Raw genomic sequence first — 21498 nt, 5'->3', positions numbered from 1 at the left:
ACAAGAAGTAGTTGAAATAATAAAGCAAAACCAATCCCATTGCCGTCAAGTCGATTCTGACTCATAGCAACCCTACAGGACAGAGTAGAACTGCCCCATAGAGTCTCCAAGGAGTGGCTGGTAGATTTGAACTGCCAACCTTTTGGTTAGCGGCCAAGTTCTTAACCACTACACCAGTTAAAATGGTTCTACTGAAAGTAATACTGAGGTAAAATTAGCTTCTCTGTGAGTAAAAGGGATTTTGTGATTTCATCAACTAACCATTAAACAACCAAATCACTTTGGACTATAATTTTTTTTTTTTTTTGGATGGGGTGAGAGGGATGGTTGGGACTGCCTATCCAGATTTTCATTCAATATCTACTGTTTCAGAAACATAAGAAAAGTTTTAAGAGACATATTTACATTATTAGATTATACCACATAGGATTTAATTATATGCATTATAATATGCTCTAAAACATCATTATAAATTAACATCTCAGGGGAGAGTCATCTGAATAACTCTACATTCATCTTCTGCACATGCCTACTTCTTATCTTCAATCTTCTACATCTAAATTCATGTATTCCTAATTTATTTAAGAGGTATCAATATTATTTTTAAATGTGGTTTCAATAATATCAAATGCAGAATGTACTTGAGTTTTTTCAAACTCATATTAAAATTTTAAAATGTATCCTTTTATTCATTTATTCAATCACTATGTGTGCTGAAGGCTTGTACTCCTGTGCCTAGCTTTCTTTATATGCACACTTTATCTTCCTTTGAGCCATCTGACAAAATGTAAAAAAATATAAAAGTAATTTTAAAAAAGATCCAAATAAATAAAAATCCTTCAAAACATAGAGCTTGGAAGCATGGGAGCTAATTAATATTGACAAGCCATTTAAACATTCCATTTTTCAGCTCCTTCCTTTATAAATATATATATATATATATATATATATATATAAAGGGTAAAGCAAATGAACTCTAAGCACTTGCCATTTCTAAAATTTTATTAGTCAGGGTACAGATGTCTCCTAACTGAATTCAGGTACAGTTACCTTCATATTGGGAACATGTACCACATCCCCATACTGGTCTTTTGTTTGGACAGTTATGGTGGTAGGCCAACCGCAACGAATATCATCCTTATTCAGGATCAAAGATGTTTTCTGAGGATCCGCATAGGAATCTGGCTGAAGCCACCTACCAATAATAAAAAATGCATTCATTCATCAGCACTTCAGTGGACATGCAATTAAGTCAAATGGTTAATACTTGTATCACAAATGCTAAAACAAAACCTTCGTTTCCTAAAAAATTCAGTGCTAATCACCATAGAATCTCCCTTGGAAACTGTTAATGACAAATTCATTAAGAAACATGCCAAAGTACACAAGATTTCGATGTTTGTTTATGTGTAATACATAAGTAATTTTAAAATCAGAAAACTTGACATTTTAACTATGGTACATTTAAAACAACAACAAAAACTAGGTTGTGCATAATTTGAAGTTCCAAGCACAATGATTCTTTCTTAGGTCTGCTTTAATTTGCCAGCCTGAAAACCTGTGAAGTAGCAGCTTATCTGTACAATTAGGGACAGAAATGGCATTATGCTTGCTCAAGAGCAGCTAAGTTCAAGGTGTACTGTCTCTCTCTTCATACAATTTCTCAATTATCTTCTTCAACACTTTGCCTTCCATGTAAAATTGTCCATTTTTGTATAATTTGTGAAACCCATTCTGAATGCATTCCATAATAAATCTTTAACATAGCAGTGAGGTTGCCTTATTCTTATTTTTTTATTCCTCTCCAATCATCATTTTGATTTTTAAAAACTAAAGCGTAATGTCTTTACTTTTTAAAATTAAAAGCAGAAAAAAAGTTGGGTCTTCATTTTGTTTTAATTGTAAAATCACATTAGCCAGCGTATTTTTTCTTTTCATCTTAAAATTATGCAAATAGCAAAAAAAAAAAAAAAAAAAAATCAGAACTCTGCAAACTCAAATGATTTGAGTTTAATTCCAAGTTTATATTTGCATCAATTGTAGATTTGGCAATTGTAACAGAAAAAAAAAATTTTGTTACAATAAAATATAGTGATAAACCTAGGAGTTTAGTTTAGATATTAAATATTACTGTCAAATACACTTTTCAATTATATCATGTGTCCCATATAATCTTTAAAAAGGTTCACCTAGAAAATGTTAAAATAATTAGCAACTATATTTTTATCATACAATTTAAAAATATTTGAAATATTAGTTACCATTTTATACATCAGTGAATTCAAAACATATAAAACAATTTTAAGCAGCATTTTAACACCCTAATGACTCCCCTTTCATTTCTCTTAACAAATGAAGACAGAGGCAAGCCCCTAAAATATTTCACTACTTAAATTACATTACCTTGCAAGCCTTCCACCACTTGATCCTGGAATACAAGCAATAAAATCATCCAGAAAAGACTGCTCATTGCTTTGGATTTGAAGTGGTAAGTTTCCTTCAAGTGCCTCTAATATAGTTGGTGAATGAGAAAGAGCTAAACCCTTTCCAAGAATACCAGAATGTGTTTTGCACACCTGTTGGGTGAAAAGTAATATTTATATATTTTATAATATAAAAGTTTACCTACATGAATTTTTTGAACGTGCGCAACAATTTTAGATAAGCCTCCTCAGGTTATCTAAGGTTATTCTCCCCAGTGTTCCCTCCTTTAGCCCATAAAGTAGAAAACTTTCTGGAAGAAAAAACATGGGAACAATACTTCCAGTGTCTTTCTGCTCCCTTGCTCCTTTCTCCCGCAAGAATAGTGATATATCAGATTGGTTAGACTGCAAGAAGGATTAGAGCATGTGGGCTGAGCCTCATCGGAGTCCTGTTTCTTTCTGGATCTGTCTGCTAGCTGAAATGGTGCATTCTCCTCTCACTATGGCCCTCCAGGTGTTATGTCCACATTTGTCAAGGCCAGAGTTCCCTCCTATATGTAGCTGCAGGAGTCTTCCTCTTTTTTAGTCTCAATCATTATCAGCTGAAAGAAGCCCTGGTGGCAAAGTGGTTAAGCGTTCAGCTGCTAAATAAAAGGTTGGCGGTTTGAACCCGCCAGCAGCTCTGTGCAGAAAGACGTGGTAGTATGCTTCAGTAAAGATTACAGCCTTGGAAATGCTATGGGGCAGTTCTACTCTGTCCTAGGGCTGCTATGAGACAGAAGTGACTGGACGGCAATGGGTCAGGTATATTGTGGGCTACCACAGGTAAACTGTATCTGCTCTTTTGGGTGGGATGGAACCAAGGTCTTGACTTAGGCAAAAAGCACTCAAAGTCTTATTGTGGCTGCAGGCTAACTGCATTAGCCTGTCTCCTGTTCTCCCTCTGCCAAGGAGTTGATTCTGACTCATAGCAACCCTCTTGGACAGAGTAGAACTGCCCCATAGGGTTTCCAAGGAATGGTTGGTGGATCTGAACTGCCGACCTTTTGGTTAGCAGCTGAGCTCTTAACCACTGTGCCACCAGGGCTCCATTAGCCTGTGTAGCCTTAATAAACTTAAGAAAAAGCAGATAAAACTGAAATTCTAATTTTCGGCTGACAAGCAAGCTTTATTTTTTTTTGAAAGATATCTGTTTTAAATGCTGAAAATCTAGGAGCTTTATATATACTTAATTTCAAAACAAAGTATTTTTCATACAAAAAGATTAAATTTTTAGTACTACCAGCTTTATACAACATTACCTTCGGCATTTTACCAACCACTTAAGTTTAAAAATCACTATCTTTAGGCTCAAACAGAGTTGGGTTCAAATCCTGGCTTTGGAGAAGTTACTTGCTGTGTCATCTTAGGTTACAGATCATTTCTCAATCTCTAAAATGTATAAACTGGTTTGTAAATAATATCTCTTTTGCATGGTTATTGTAAAAATTAAATAGCACACATATAAAATGAATGCTACACTGCCCAATAAATACCTGATGCCTTCAAGCCAATTCCAACTGACAGAGACCCTACAGGACAAAGCAGAACTGCCACATATGGTTTCCAAGGAGTCGCTGGTGGATTTGAACTGCCCACCTTTTGGTTAGCAGCCTAGCTCTTAACCACTGTGCTACCAAGGCTCTTCCTAACAAATGGTAGACATTTAAAACATACTAGGCCACAACACTGACTAGCTTACATGCTAAAAAATGTAGGCAATTTGGAATGTGGTTTTTTTTCTTGAACAGCAGTGCAATAAAGGCTCTTTTTATATCTGGCCTAAATGACATTTTATAAATCATAATAATCTCTATAATGATGAATAATATATCAGCTCCTTGACTGTTCTCCTTAACTAAAATATTGTCTGACACATAGCAAGTGTCTGATAAATGTTTGCTGAATTAATTTTTATTTTATATCTTAAAGTACAAAGATTTAAATTTTTTGTTTTTTTTAATACAAAGAAAAGCTTAGTGGAGTTTTAAAACCCAGAAGCTTCTTCACATATGTTCTGTAATCAGAGCATAGTGGTCAAGATCATGGACTGCATCACCAAAGTACCAGAGTTCAAATTCCAGCCCAGCCAGTTACTAGCTGTGTGATCCTGGGCAAGCAATGTAGGTTCTCTGTGTCTCAATTTTCTGATCTGTAAATGGAGATGGGCTATGACAATTACCTGAGTTAAAATATGCAAAGTTTAGGATAGTGCTTGATAAAGTAAAGATCACGTAAACATTTGTTTTTATTATTACAGCTTTGATCAATTCATCTGAGGAAACAGAATGTAAAACACTAGACCTAGGAATTAGAAGACCCAGGTACACTAGCTTTTATCACTCAATTAGCTGAGTTTTAAATAAGTCACATATATTCTCTGAACTGCAGTTATTGTAAGGTGCAAAAGGCAATACCAACCCCAAAGTGTAATTGTAAAAATGAATAGTATTAAAGATATTGTAAACTTTGGAGTACTCTGTCACAGATATTATTTAAATTACTACTTTAGCTACATAAATGTAATACAGAAAATGAGTATGATCTAAACCAGTACTACCCAAATGTGGGCTCAATGAAGTTGTCTGGTCCATTGTGAAATTATAAAACATAAGGACATAAAACTGCTCGTCTTTCATTCCTATAATATAACCTGTCTATTTTGGGATATTAAAATACTCTTTCTTTTATGAAATATTGCTGATAATAACAGTACATTTTTAAAAAAGTACTCTCAATCTAACAAAATCAAAAGTTCTCAACCATAGTTCTGGAAAAAAAAAATTTGGAGACAATTTTGCAAATCCATGCAATCCTCAAGTTTGGATACACTGATCCAGTTGGATGCTTCTCTCCCATTCTTCTACTTTCACACCATTTCAGTATGTAAAAATTTCTCATCACTGATGAGTCTCATTATATGCAGTGAATTGTAGAATCTCTTTCCATCTTGTTAAGAATTACAAGTTAAGTAAATTCAGACTAATAAAGTAAGAAAGCCGTATAATAATGTCCTAGCAATTCTGCATAACAAAATATTAGAAACTGACATACTAACAGATCCAAAGACTACTTTATTGACATTTATTTCCACTACATAGTATCAAATGTGCTAGTTTACTAATGTCTAAACAAACAAACAAACAAAAAACAAGCAAACTACAATAGCAGCTACAAACTGATGGCCCTCAACTGCCTACTGCCAACCGGTTCTAACCACTAAATACGACATAGAGGCCTATCACAATCTGAACTCACCAACTTTAAGTACCTCACCTTTTGCTACTTCCTACCAGAATTTATAATAAAACCATACACCTCCAGTTTCCTTCGTGAAATGCTTTCCCTTTTTCTATCCGGTAAAATTAACTTTCTTCAAGATCCAATTTAAATGTTCACAGCTCTGCAAAGCATTCCCCTACACCACTGGTACTTCGTTGCTGTTCTTTCTCCCACAGTATTTATGTCTAGCTCCACACTTAACACCTACCACACAGTATGGTGATGGTTCACATCAGTCTCTCCCATCAAGGGGAGCAATTATTAGTTATTTACCTTTATAACTGCCAATGAATACAACAAAGTACTTAAGGAATAAATCTGAAGTTCAAGAAAAATAAATCTGATTTGAATGAAAATACTTCTTTCGCATTAATGTACAAAGCTTATCCTTACAATGTTTGGGTCAATCAATACCTGTAATGCAGCCTCTTCAAGAATTTCAAGATCTTCCTCTAATTCATTACCTGTTGTGCAAACGAAAGGTTTTACTAAAATACATTAATACTCAGTTTAATTTTCTAGTCCTTTGCATTCATTATAATTTTACAACTCTGATATTCCAGACTGAAAAAAAAAAAACTGTTATCATTTTTGATTAAGTCTCAGTGGTTTACATTTTAAAATGTAAAATATTTTCAGAATGAATATAAGCTACAATTCTCAAGGCAATATGCAGAAAGTACCCATCAGTTTATTTGTAAAGAAGAAAAAAATATATATCTTTACACATAGTACATGTATATAAATACTATTTTTTTAAATTTAGTATTCTTACTTTTTTATAAAAAGAAAAAGGAGGGAACTGAGAATTCAGAATCCCAGCCTTTATATTTTGTTGGCTTTTACCTTTAATATACAGCAGGGGCTCCCTGAGAGTCACGAGGTAGTGACTGTGCCATCTAGCAATTTTTCCTTATTCTACTGATTAATACATAAAATACATTATTTATTGACTATTCTTCGATAGTTTAATTAAGTTATAAAATTTTGCTAAAAAATACTTGTTTAAAAAGAAATATTTAAATTGTACAGAAGTACAAAACAAAATATTCTCCCTCTTTAACCATGCCCACCCACAAAGATAATCAGTGTCGCTTGTTATATATTCTTCCAGAAACTTTCTGTGCAAATAAGAATAAGGACACTCACACACATATGTTATACATGTGTATGACAGTGTCTGCAAAAATGGGTTCCTCTTCTGCAACTTGCTTCTCTCACTTAATAATATAATTTGGACAGTTTGTCAGAACATACAGATCTTTTCTTTTTTTAAATAGTTGCACAGATTTCCGTTATACAGATATGCCATTATTTATTTAACCAGTTCCCACTGACTGGTTTTTGGTTGCTTCTAGGATTTTACAGTCATAAAAACCAAACCAAACCCATTTCTGTCTAGTGGATTCCAATTCAGAGCGATCCTATAGGACGGAGTAGAACTGCCCCATAGGGTTTCCAAGGACAGGCTAGGGGATTTCAACCCTGACCTTTTGGTTGACAGCTGAGCTTTAACCACTGCGCCACCAGGGAACTAATCCATCTTTGAACATATATTTTTGGTCATTTGTGAAGTATATATAAAAATTTGCTAGGTCAGAGTACACGCATATAAAGTTTTAACTGCTTTTGACAAAAAAATTTCCTTCAAAGAGGCTGTACCAATTTTCCTCACATGAATACAAGAGGTCTCATTTCCTCAAACATGTACCAACATTAAGTAGCAGCAAGGGAACTGAGAAGAATAAAAAGGACCACGAAGAGGAACAGAGAAGGATGAAGAAAGTAGAAAAAGAGAAGGGAAGGAAAAAAGGACAGACTAGGCAGAAAAGTCTCAGAGAGGTACAGATGGGCTTGTGGGGTGAGAATGGGGGAAATAAAATGTTAACTCATGTATAAATATTACAGAATTAGCAAACACTGTCATCTTTATTTTTATCTTTATCTTCTTGATCAAAATGTGTAAATCATACAAATTTGCATCAGATAAAACAGTACTATTTCTGCCATTGCCTCATTTCTCTATTCTGTTTCACAAACTCTTCTAAAGTACTAAGTATATTCAATCTGACTCACTTCCCCATTTCTACTCTAAATCTACGTAAAAGATCTTACATTTCTATCATTTTACTGATAGAAATAAATATTTCTTATTGAGTAAATCAATAACTTACAAGTTTTCAAATCCAATGATAGATTTTAATTGGCTTCTCAGAAGCGTGCAAAAAATCCCACAAATGTATTGGCTCTTCTCCTACCTCACTGACTGTCCCTTCACAGTCCTATCTGCAGTCTCCTCCTCCTGCTATGTCCAACTCTGAAATTTTGGCAAGTTCTAGCTTTGATTCTGGGTAATCCTCCCTTTCCCATCTACGTTCTCTTTCTAGCTCATCTTTCATACAATGCCATGTTTTTAAATAACAACGATGTTCAAATGACATTTCTATTGACCAAAGGATACAGAATTCCCTACTTGATATCTCTACTAGGTTATTTAAGAAATACCTCACACTTTTGGTTTAACTCTGTAAATCCAGTGCTTATCCTCGTTCTTGGCACATAGCCTTGTACAAAAGGGAGTGTGTGTGTGCGTGTGTGTGTAAATAAAGAAGTCCCCATTAAAACAAAACCCTAAGTATCAGCATATTAAGCAGTTATTGTCCATTGGTGTATGTGATTACGGAATACATTTCTAATCTAGTTTCAGAGGTTTCTATAGTAAACATATTCTACTTTTAAAATTTAAAAAAAAAAATCATGAAGTAAACACCTAGTACTTGATCAGACTTACCAATAGGAAGTGCAAGATCCTTTTTCATCAAAGCTGCTGCACAAACCCCACCAAGATTGGCTAGTTCTTTTTCCAATTGAATGACTCCCTGTAGCATTGCAAAAAAAAAAAAAAAAATAGCTGCTTTAAAACACGTTTGGGAAATAGTATGAGTTACTAAAAAATGTGCTTAAATTCAAGGGATTGCTTTTGGATCTAGAATGAAGCATGTGTTACAGTTACTGGTTAAATTGAGAGCTGAAGAGATTCAACATTACAGCTCAAGCTGGTTTTAAGGTCTGGATCTTCAATTTTCACTGTCCAAGGAATTTCTCATTTATTACTTCGAAGGAACACGATCAGCTTTGTCTTCGGTTTTGTTTTATTGTATGATTTAAAACATTTAGAAGAGATAGTAAATTAGTCTCTTTGTGAAACCAGGTTTTATAATTTATTCAGAAAGGTATAGACACCTAAGCAGATTTGGGGCAGGTATAATTATGCTAAGTCTTCAAAAGCTGGGTCATGTTGCAAAAACTTCACTCTCTTCATGTTTTAAAGTAGCAAAAGATCACAGCACACAATTAAATTGCAAGATATTTTAAATTATGCACACCTTAGTTTAAAATAAATTTCAGACTTGCAGAACATAAGCAACAAATAGAATTTAAGTCAAAGCAGCCTTAGAAACACAACCTTCCTTAACAGAATTAATTGATAATTCATTTTTACCTCATCAGGTCCAGGGCTAAATTCATATCCAATTGCAAAACACTTGAAACCATAGAAAGAAGCTTTCTCATCTTTCACATAATCTGATGCAGTCTCCAATGAAAAAAGGGCCTCATTTCCTAAGAAAAAAGGCTAGAATTGAGTTCAAAATCTAAAATACCTTTATTAATATTTCCCTCTTTCATCCATCTCAAGATTGGTAACAATACAAATCAGATATTAAATAACCTAAAGAAAGTTTTTTTTTTCTAATTTTGATTTTTATATCTAGCTTGAAGAAGCCTTGGTGACCCAGTAGTTAAGCACTCAGCTGTTAACTGAAAGGTCAGCAATTTGAACCCACGAGCTGCTCCATGGGAGAAAGATGTGGCAGTCTGCTCCTTTTATCCATCTCAAGATTGGTAACAATACAAATCAGATATTAAATAACCTAAAGAAAGTTTTTTTTTTTCTAATTTTGATTTTTATATCTAGCTTGAAGAAGCCTTGCTGACCCAGTAGTTAAGCACTCAGCTGTTAACTGAAAGGTCAGCAATTTGAACCCACCAGCTCCTCCATGGGAGAAAGATGTGGCAGTCTGCTCCCATAAAGATTACAGCCTTGCAAACCCTATGGGGCAGCTCTTCTGTGTCCTGTAAGTTTACTATGAGTCTGAACCGGCCTGATGGCAGTGGGTTATATCTAACATCAAGAGAAACAACAGGAACATCGCAAGTGCATTGTTACGGCTTTTCTTTGTGACCAAATTCTCCTTCTGAATCCAATTTCTCACCTTTAAATTACACAGGCAACCACTTTTCAATTATTTGTCAGTACTCAGGCGACCTAGTTTCGCCTCTTTGTTTCAAACTGTGCAATCCCTTACCGCTGACATCTGGCTTTTTCTGATCGCTTCCCAAATAAGTAAGAAATAAAAAAGTAAATAAATAAGCAAATAAAGACATCTATCATTTATATTACTAGAAATAAGTTTTTTTTTTTTTTTGCATTATCACCTTATTATTCACATTCTGTCCGTTATTTTAGATACTGTGGAATTACCTATTTAAAAGGCAGTTCAGACCAGAAGAAAAAAAATTTGGCAATCTAACTGGCTACTGGTTTGAGGGGTTACACAAGTAGCTATGGTTAATTGGTTAAGATCCCAACAGACTATACACATTTTTTTTAAAAAAACTTAAACAAGTTTCCTTTAAATAAAAACAATATTAACAGCAGTAACAAAAATCTCTAACTCTCTCTCTCTCACACACATACCCACCCCCTCAAGCAAAATGAAAACTCAATGGCTTTAACACAACTGTTCAGGAATTCTCTTAAAGGTTAGCAGTACTTAGTAACTTAAAATTTAGCACTTAATGGGAAAATAAAAGATCTAGTTCACTTTGTCTAGTTCACTTAGTCTGGTCCCAAGTACACAGGTAGCTATTCCTCAATATTAACTATCTGCTTTGGTTGGGGTAACCTTTTTTCACAAGATTCTCAAAACATTCTCAAAACTTTACTCATACTATGCCTCTTGCCCAGAGGATCATCTTATCTCCTCAATTGCAATCCAAATACAAAGTAACTCCCCAATAAAGTCCTCCAAAAAGAAGATAAACACCTTTAGTGATGCGTCCTTACTGAATATACACCATCATAAATGCATGCATTTTTACCATATAAAAAAGAAGGGAAAAACAAAAACCTCACCTGGAAGCACTAAAACCATACTAGGCCACCCAGAAGATCCTGCAAATTTCTTTAATTCTATCCATGAATTAAGATTTTCATGAACAGATGTCAATTTCGGTCCATATCCTGAATTTTGGGCAGTTCTCACAGGAATCAACAAGCGGAGGACATCCTCTGACTGTGCAGTTCCACACTGAGGGTCAAACTCGATTGTCATCCACCTTACACACTCTGGGAATGTGACCTGAGGCAACAGGGAAGAGAACACTTACACTTGTTAAGAAGAATTAGCTTTCTGCATTATCCATTTTAGATACAGGACATCATACTGTAAAGATCAGGATTTCAGCATACAGAAAAATAAATTTTAAGTAAAGAATTGATACTATAGTTTAGATACAATCAGAAACCAATGTATTAATGCTGTGTATCTATTGCCCCCGCTCCCCACTAGCAGTATCTACTGCTCTCTGCCTAACATGAGGCTGAAGCTTCTAAGGGTACACTGGTATTATACAAAAATACTAAAAAGCTGCTTAATTTTCATAAACATTCAGCTATAGTTATTTCTGAAATATGATTTTTTTGTGTGGAATAGTTTATTTATATAACAAATTTTCCATTTCAGCCAGTTTGTGCTAATGAAACATAAGCAGATAAACGAAAATATAATTTGATAAGTAAAATATGAAAATGTATTGATGAAAAATGAATAATTCACTAAATGTAAAATATCAGTCACTTTTAGGTTATTTACTATATATGTTACAAATGTTTGTTTTCATTAGCAAAATAACTCCAGAAATTCGTATGTTATGAAAGTAAATGTCAAAATAAATACACATACATTTTATAAAGGTCTACTTAAAAAAACTTCCTTACAGGTTGACGGTATATCAGAGTTTATGATGACATATAATTACACGTATTTTAAAGGCCACTTTTAAGTTTGTCTTACCCCCTGACGTGGTAGTGATAGACAGTTAGGGCAGGACCATGTCAAATAGTACACTGGTCATAGGGCATGATGAGAGCCTTAAGAATTTTTCTATGCATGATAATAGCCTTTTAAAAAATTACCGAGGACTAAAATAATATTCTAGAAACAAAGCAAATATTTTTAAGTAGAGGATTAAAAAAAATCTCCATATATATATATATATATGCTAATTTTTCAAAAAGGAGCACAGAAAGGGTAAGTTAGATACTTAATGAAGTAACTGAGAAGATGGAAGGGAACAGCAAAAGGAGTTATACAACTTGGTATATTATTTTGTGTAATTTTGATTTCTAGAAGCACGTTAATGTTTTACATATTTAAAAAGTAAAATTATATCAAGCAGGATAGGAAAAAATAAAGATTAAGCACAAATAAACAAATAAGCCTAACTTTTATCAAACTAATCATATAACAAACAACATATATACATAAAAGAACTAATTCAAGTAACTCTGACATACTTTGATTATAAAACCTCAGAATTTATTCTCAAGATAAAAATTTTGCAAAGAATTCCTAATTTTACTTAGAAGCTTATTATTCACAGTGGCATACAAAAACGAAACTGGTGTAAAGACCAATGCGCTGTGGACTGGAATTAGTAAGAACTGTTCAAAAACTCAGGAAAATACAGTAAAGGACAGAGAAACAAGCTTGAAAGGGCTTTCACTGGGCAAATTAATATTCAAGCATCAAAGCGAATAGTCACGGCAAAGGATTATAACATATTGAACAGAAAGAGAATTCATAACTCCATATCGACCTAAATACATAAAATAAATGAATACATATTAAAAGGGAGAAGGGATGAAACAGCTCTTCTTCACAGTAGAACACCGGCTGAAAGGAATAACAGAAAACCATCATTTTGCAACCAATACAGTAACAAGTGTGTTTCAAGTAAGAATAACCAATGGATGCTACAACCAATGAGTGAATCTTTGCTGGGGAACAGGATTACTACACAATCTGTAGAGAGCTAGCCACAGACATTTTTAAAAGCCAAAAAAAAAAAAAAATGACTTTTGGTGCAGAAATTTGGCCGCCGTCACCTTAATGAAGTATGATGGGATACACCAACAAGAACACAACATCACTTTGGGCAGAATTGCTGCCCCAAGTTGGTAACCTGAATCTAATCATTAGGAAACAATCTATCAAATCAAAATTAAAGGATATTTTTACAAAGCAACTAACTGTATTCTTAAAAAATGTCAATGTCACAACAGACAAAGAAAGGCTGAGGAACTGTTTTGGATTAAAGGAGATAGAGAAAATCTGATAACTAAACGCAATCTGTGATCCAAGGCTGGATCCGGGCTAAACAAATCCTAGAAAATAGCAGAACAAATGGTAAATGTTCGGCTTTTAATATTGATATAATGCTCCCATCTAGTGTGACAATAGTATTGCATCAATATTAAACTCCTTGAATTTGATCAGTGTATTGTGGTTACACAAGGGAAGTTCCTTGTTCTTAGCAACAAGGTGAACAGTCATGAAATGTGCAACTTACTCTCAAATGGTTCAGCCATAACAACTAGGTAGTAAATATAGCGTATGTGGCAAAATGCTAGCAAGTGGTGAAGCCAAGTGACGCGTGTATGGATGTTGCTACCTTTCCATAGGTTTAAAATTTTTCAAAATAAAATAAAAAAAAAAGAATGAACATATATATATATACACAAACACACCTGCATCTGAATACATGTGTGTATGTGTGTGCATGCATGCCTATACTAAAAGAATGGAAGGATAAACTAAACCTAAAATTAAATGTCGCCTATGAGAGGGAAGGAGGAATAGGGTGAAGAAGACAGAGATAAAAACTAGAGTTCCTTCAATTATTTTATTTTATGGATTTGATTTTGGATCACATAATTATTTTAAATTATTTATTTATTTATTTTAAATAATTATGTAACAGAATTAAATCTTAAAAAGTAACTCCTAAAAATCTAAAATAAAATAAAACAAAGGACCCCAAATGTATATTCAATTAGTGGCCATAATAACACAGGCAGGATTACTCCAACTTACTTTAAAACACAGTAATTCATTATTCCAACTTAATTTAAAATATAATAATTTGACTGTACATCTTTGCTGGAAGATACCCAAAGGCAGGGGAAGAACCCCCAAACAAAAACAGACAAAAAAAAAAAACCCCACAACAAAGAAGACTACACACAAATAAAGCAAATGAATAATTAATTGACTTTTTAAAATTCTAATATTCTCATTGACAAAAGGGATTCTCCATGTATGAGAAAGGAGATTCACATGTAACACCATGCGGTTCTTATTTTGAATCCTAATCATCAGTAAAAACTGATGAGGTATTTTATCTTTAAAATATACATACGTACGTATACACATAAATGTGTTTATAACATAACTATAAGGAGCCCTGGTAGCAGAATGGTCAGGTTGCTAAGTGAAAGGTGGTTTGAGCCTACCAAGTGGCTCCACAGAAAAAAGACCTGGCAGTTGGCTTCCATAAAGATTACCCCAAAAAAACCCAGCGCCGTCGAGTCGATTCGGACTCATAGCCATAAAGATTACAGCCAAGAAAACTCTACAGGGCAATTCTACTGTCACATGGAGTCCCTCTGAGTCAGAATAGAGTTGATGTCATCCAATGACAAAAACATACATAAATATATACAAAAATACACATGCATTTACACACAAATAGCATACGTATGCATGTATAAAGATATGTGTATGTGTGTATTTATGTGTGTACTTATTTACTAGTTCTGGTCACTGTAAAGATCTAGAAACAACAACCAATCCTGCAGCAATGAGCATCATTAGCGCCAGGTTTTGGCTTTTATGTACCATTTTCAATTAAAAGGAACCAGGGCACTTTGAAAAAAATGGCTAATTCAGACCTGAGGCATTTATAAGGAAACGTATAAGGTGAGCCTAGAACATCTTCCTTTACCAGAGAGCCTGGAGGACTAACAAAGCCAAGTCTAAAGGACTTAGGAGGCAAGCTGAAGAGTCCCCCACCTAGCAAAGTCAGACAACCCAGTTTATGCTAAGTTTAAATACGATTCAAGGGAAAAAAGAGAAAGAGAAGGACCTAGAGATTAAAAGAGACTTAAGGGACATAACCAAGTGCAATGTATGGATTTTATTTACAGTCTAATTCAAGTAAACAAGCTGTTAAAATTTGAATGATATTTAATATTACAGGTGTATTAATTTTTTCACTGTGATAATAATATTACAGTTATTTTCCAGGGTCCTTAAATTTCAGAGATTCATAACGAAATATCCATTAATTTGCTTTAAAACAACACAGGAGGGGAGGAAGTGGGTGGGGATAATGGAAACAAGTTTGACTAAGTATTGATAACCTCTGAATCTGGGATGATGGATAAATGGGGTACACTGTATGAGTTTGTCTACTTTCCTATGTTTAACATTTTCTACAATAAAAGTTAAATACTTTACACAATAGAATATTCTTAGATTCAAAGCACAAAATTTACTAATAATTAAGTTGATGAAGTGAATGTTTAAAAATCAAGAAATAGGGATTTTGAAAATTCCGTAATAATTACATTAAATTGATAAATGTTTCACGTGCCACTTTTTTTTTTTTTAACAGCATGAATAGTAGAGTGCTTTAAAGCCTACCTTGGGTATGTAAATTTTCCAAGCTCAGGATGTGGTACAAATATTGCTCTGTTTGAAAAATGATTTTTAAATTTTATTGCTGATAGCCACTACTATAATGATATACAGCATGTAGTTCAGCATTATACACTGTACTATACTTGTAGAAAGATTTGAGAACAAGTCTCATGAACTCTACAAAACCTGACTCTTTAAAAGTAAACATTATGTCTTAAACCTTTGTTGTATATCTGAGCGTTCTTAAATCTCTGCTGATCGTCTATATTCAAAGACTATAAAAGAAGGTACACTTGTTAACACAGGCAAAACAACCTTCACGATATCATTATAAAACACAAATCAAGCTTTAAGTTTCAATTCTCACTAAAAATTGGTGCTTACCTTGTAGTGCATAACACACGCAGGTTTATATGGGTGCTCGCTCTCTATGACGGCATAGTGATTAGAAGTTGTACACGCCGAGAGGCCTTGCTCAGGCTGGTTTCCAGTGGTGCTATCTGTCGACTGGTTAGGGTTGAAAGCAGGGGGTGCGTACTTCTGATTCAAAATGGCAACCGAGGGCAGCAACTGCTGAACAAGGCCAAATACTTCGACAGCCACCTAGTATGTACATAAATACATATATAAAAGATTAAATGAGATAAAAAATGTGAAAGTGATTTTAAAATTATGAACCACTGTAATTGCCGGTTACCCTTATTAATGACAATTTTCATCTAGCTAAGTTTCCCTTCAAAGAAAATTTCGTTTGATAGATTCAAAAGATTTATCTTAGAAGTATTAGATGTTATACGAAAACAGCCAGACCAGTTACTGTCGAGTCGATGCTGCCTTACGGTGGCCCCACGTGCTGCAGAGTAGAACTACGCTCCATGGGGTTTTCAAGGCTGGGACCTTGTGGAAGCAGATCACCAGGCCTTTCTTCTAAGGAGTCTCTGGGTAGGTGTGAACTGCCAATCTCTCAATTAATAGCTGAGTGTTTAAATGTTTTATTTTTAAACAATTTTGTCTTTTTGTGATCTGCAGTAAATTAGGTTTTACTCAATATTTAATTATGTCAAAAATTTATAATTTCTTCCATGCATTAGATATTTCACTATTTTAATAAACGCCTATTCTTTTACATTGCTTTTGTTATTTAAGATGGAGAAGATTTGGCTTCAACTTCATAAAATAAAAAATTTCAGTTAACTTCGTCTTTCCTTATATATCGTATATCCCAATTCCCAAATTCTTCAACTGTAAAGCCAATAAATAAGCATGACATGCCAGTAAGCAATATTAGGAACAGAGCGGCTTAACTAGTAACTTCTGCTACTAACATCTGAAGCTCCTCTTGTTACCTGTAACCCAGGTGCCTCAAATATTCAAACATTTTGTTTTTTTAAGGAAAGATACAAAGTCTTTAAAAAATGAAATTTACAAAAAGACAAGTTACACAATTAAATTACATACCTTGGGAATAGCGGCAGCTACTGGTCCTATGTAGGCTATAATAAGAGGAAGCAGCATGGAAAACAGACTAGAAGAGCTAAGCAGTTCTGGAATATCATCAGCTAAAAAAAAAAAAATCATTAAAATGATAGTCAGAAGGTATTTCATTGTAATGTATATTCTGTTCTCTTGAGCAAAATTACAGTTGACACTGACTGAGTCCTTGGTACTGTTGTAAGGGCTTTATTTACATGTGTTATCTCAATTAATCCTCACAGTAAGATACTTTTATTATCCCCAATTTTTATAAGGGGAAATTAAGGCATACGGTGTTTAAACAACTTGCCCCAAATCACATACCTGGAATATGATGGAGCCAGCATGGAAACCTAGGCTGACGGCCACGATTTTAAATTCCTGCTCTTCGCATCACACATTCCCAGCTGTGTGACATTAGGCAGATTACTTAATCTGTCTGGGCCTCAAGTTACTCACATGCAAAACAGGATAATAACAACATATCCTCACTAGATACTGTGAAGAATAACTAAGTTAACACATGTAAAATGCTTAGAAAAAATGCCTGCATGTATTAAGTACTACAAAAATGTTTGCTGTTATTAAGCTATACTGCCTTCTACCTTTTCTATGTAAAGTACTTTGCTAGTCATGCTAGAAAGAGGCTGAGTCTAGACTGTGAAAACCTTTATAAGTCGAGATTCCCAAATACTGGATTTTAGATCTGCTGTTGCATCAGAATAGCCTGGGCGCTTATTAAAAAAAATACAGATTCTTCCAACCCAAACCCAGTGTCGTCGAGTCAATTCTGACTCATAGCGATCCTATAGGACAGAGTAGAACTGCCCCCATAGAATTTCCAAGAAGCGTCTGGTGGATTTGAACTGCCCACACTTTGGTTAGCAGCCATATCACTTAACCGCTACGCCACCAGGGTTTCCATGCAGGTTAGCCCTGCCTAAATGCTAGGGAATGGGTCAAATATTTCTTATTTTTAGCAAGCTTCCCAGGTGGCTCTCATATGCAACCAGACATAGGAACAAATATTATACTAAGGAAGGGGAGTTATCGTTTTTATAACGATAACTCTGGTGTCATGTAGAGGGTGACTTGTTAACTAAACGGAGAGTAAGAATAGTTAGGATGTTATCCATCTATGAAAAAGAGAATACTCCCTTGAAACATGGTAGCTCAAACAATGGCAGTAGGAGAACAAACAGAGAGGACAATACAAACTGGAGAGTTCCCAGGGGAAGAACTCACAAAACCAAATTCATACAAATGATTTTTGGGGAGATCTTTAAGGGTACCTAGACCTTTGGGTAAATGGTGATGCCATTATTGGAAATAGGACAGACACGAAGAAAAATAGGTTTAGAGGGAAAAATGATATGCTCTCCAACTACTAAAAGGGGGATAAAGCAAAGATGCAGTTAATTAAGATAGTTTTTCTCTTACTGGGTTAACTAAGAAAGAAAATAATATCAGAAATTTGCTTTTGTACATTTTAAAAAATTCTGCATTAGGGTATGAAGACTACGGCTAATCCAAAATTAATGTATATGTATGTACAAGACTATAATGAATAAAATACTTTGGGGGTCTAGAAGATGGTGCCTTTTAATAATTCCATGCATAAATTAGGGAATAAAGAGTTTAAAATGTGACTATCAAGAAATAAAAAGAAAACTCTTACCATCCACAGCAAGAGCTCTGTGCAATAAGTCTTTAGCAGCTCGAACAACAGTGCTCACCACAGAGAGAGCTCTGCTACAGTTTTTATCTTCTTCATTGGCTTTACTCAGAAGTTGGGACTGCAAATCTCCATCAAATTCACTCCTGTAACATGAAGAAACATGAGATTATTTTACAATGCTAAGTAGAAAATAACTTTAGGAATCATAGCTAGGCCAGAGCTCCTCATTTAATTTAGTGTTAAAAAGTTACTTAAGTTGGAAAAGCAAATATGTAACTACATAATTTTAGGGAGAAATAAGGGCTTTGAAGAAAAATAAAGCAGTGTAAGGGAGTAAGGGAAACGGTATTATTTTAAATGAGATTAAGGACAGTCTCTCTGAGGAACTGATATTTCAAAAAAGATAAACCATGCAAAGATCTGAGGGTAAGACATTCGGGGCAAAGGAAAGAGTAAAATAACGTCTGAGGCTGTAACAAGACTGTTGAGTTCAAAGAAGGGAATGAAGACGTGTGGTTGGAATGAAATGAGAAAGAGTAAAGGGTGATTTGGTGTGAATGGTAAACAGAGAGGCTTCTGAGCAACGGAGGAGTACGATAGGATTTACACGTTTATAAGAGCGCTCTGCACTGTAGAGAACTGACTGAAGGAGGGCAACAGTGCAGGTAGGGAGACTAGTTCAGAGGCTATTGTAGTTATCTGGTAAAAGGCTTAGATTAGACTGTTAATTATGGGAGTGGTAGAAGAGGTCAGATTTAGGACATTTTTGATGTGGACTTATTGATGTACAAGATATAAAGTGTGGGGCAAGGACAGAAGTCAAAAAAATGATTCCAAAGCTTTTGGCTGTAAATGTGGAAGGGGAAGCACACTCCTTAGAAGATGTTAAACCTGTCATCTAGACATCTAGTAGACAACTACATAGAGCATCTGTAAGGGGACGTATGGTGTAGTGGCTAGAAGCGTAACAGGAGTCTTGCCTACAATACCAGAGTTTACTAAAAGCGTGACTCTGGGCAAGATGCTTAAGTGCTCAGTGTCTCAGTCCCCTCATCTCTGAAGTAGTGATAGTAAAAGTACCTTCCTCATGGGGTTATTCTGAGGACTAATTGAGATAACACAGGTAAAGCACTCAGAGAACTGCCTGAAACACAGAAAGTGCTCAGTACTCATCAACTATTATCATCACCATCCTCATTATCTGTCACCCAAATAAAGACGTGAAGAGAGAGCTGGATATTCAGTCCAAGGCTCAGAGGTGACCAAGGCTAGAGGTCTAACTGGTGAGCCAATAGCACAGTATGGTGTGGAAAGCTAATGGATTGGTGAGAGCCATCAAAATATCTAGACAGCAATTGTGGATAACAGATGCTTTTAACAGGCTCTTGAGCTTTTCAAAATATTTAATTTTTCTTTTGTGCATAATACAGTTTTTTAATCTATAGTTTGAGAAAGAGAATAAACTACTGTTTATTGTAGTGCTTATGTAACAGATAAAGTTCTTTGTGATTAGGGTCAGAGGACTTGTATCTCAGCAGCAGCATGCCACCGTGTAGCTATTTAACACCTGCTATTTTTTTCTATTTGACATGGAGAAAGGAAGCAGAATATCTACATATAGGAAACTGTTTTGCATTAACTGCCTGGACAGTGTCTTCAGATTGCCTATGAGGGAAATGGGGGAAATAGCGAGCCTCTGAAAGTGATATGAAACTTGAGAAACCTGATGCGTGAGGTTGAGAACAAACGTGGTGAATGGCACTCACTGCCACCTCAGATTCCAGCTAACAGAAAAATTCAGACTCAGCGAGGAATGCATATTAAAAAAATTTTTAACCTAAGGTTGATATTGCCCATTATTTTCCACTGTTTACATAAGGAAAAGCTTTTGATAAAAATATTAGAAGCACCTGATTATACACTCTAGGGGCTATCCTGGGCAGCCATAAAGTTCACAGGCATCAAAACTGTCTGCAGGCTGGTAACAAGATCAACACAACACCAGTGCCTGGGGAGACTCAATTTCATCACTCATTTCAGGTGTTTTATTAAAGGAAATGAATACATTCCATTTAAATTTGAAACGGTTAGTCAACAATTACAAAGTGACAACAAACAGCACATATGCCCAGTAGATAAAACTTTCAATATTAAAAGAATGAAGGCAAAAATCGTTTTTAAAGGATTTGCCTTTATAGTAAACACTGAATTTAAATATTAACATGAAACTTCTTTTTATGAATTAGCACATGTGCAAGAAAAAAATGCACTGTATAATTTAATTACAGGCACCCTGGTGGTGCAATGGTTAAGTGCTGGGCTGGTAGCTGAAGGTCAGTGGTTCAAACCCATCAGCTGCTCTGAAGGAAAAAAGACCTGATGATCTGTTCCCATAAAGATTACAGCTCAGGAAACCCCACAGGGCAGTTTTACTCTGTCATATAGGGTCGCAATGAGTTGAAGTTGACTCAACAGCCCACAACAATAATAATTATAAATACCCATTTAGTGTTTTTCACCTTGGTAGTAAATTGTATACATTCTACCACTTTAAAATAGTCCCCTTATCTCTATGTACACACCTACCTATAGTACAGTATCTGTGGTATCTGTCCTCTGGTTTGGTTTGTGCCATTACTACTCAAGCTGCACGTGCTGAATGTAAACGTGACACCATCAGGGCACTGAACTGTGGTCATTCCTCCATCCCCATTGGCTGTACGGCTTCCATAGTTCCTCAAGCGCACAGCATATTTAACATTTTCCTTTACGATAA

General features: G+C 34.9%; 1 protein-coding gene across 15 annotated transcripts in view; it reads right to left on the bottom strand.

Annotated features, from left to right (window-relative positions):
- The window catches only part of MYCBP2 (MYC binding protein 2), a 287598-nt gene that overhangs the window by 111775 nt on the left and 154325 nt on the right, over nucleotides 1-21498 (bottom strand). For all 15 annotated transcript variants that reach the window (XM_064270017.1, XM_064270009.1, XM_064270015.1 and 12 more), the window contains 10 exons: nucleotides 21309-21487; nucleotides 18723-18865; nucleotides 17030-17130; nucleotides 15956-16174; nucleotides 10942-11167; nucleotides 9247-9365; nucleotides 8536-8623; nucleotides 6159-6208; nucleotides 2404-2576; nucleotides 1051-1195 (listed from right to left, as the gene is read on the bottom strand). In XM_064270017.1, the coding sequence (XP_064126087.1) occupies nucleotides 1051-1195; nucleotides 2404-2576; nucleotides 6159-6208; nucleotides 8536-8623; nucleotides 9247-9365; nucleotides 10942-11167; nucleotides 15956-16174; nucleotides 17030-17130; nucleotides 18723-18865; nucleotides 21309-21487 (1443 nt within the window). The remainder of the gene's footprint in view (nucleotides 1-1050; nucleotides 1196-2403; nucleotides 2577-6158; nucleotides 6209-8535; nucleotides 8624-9246; nucleotides 9366-10941; nucleotides 11168-15955; nucleotides 16175-17029; nucleotides 17131-18722; nucleotides 18866-21308; nucleotides 21488-21498) is intronic.

The sequence above is a fragment of the Loxodonta africana genome, chromosome 17 (genome assembly GCF_030014295.1).
Source record: "Loxodonta africana isolate mLoxAfr1 chromosome 17, mLoxAfr1.hap2, whole genome shotgun sequence".
Lineage (NCBI taxonomy): Eukaryota > Metazoa > Chordata > Mammalia > Proboscidea > Elephantidae > Loxodonta > Loxodonta africana.
The sequence above is the reverse complement of the archived record's forward strand: the minus strand, read 5'-3'. Positions and strand labels throughout refer to the sequence as shown.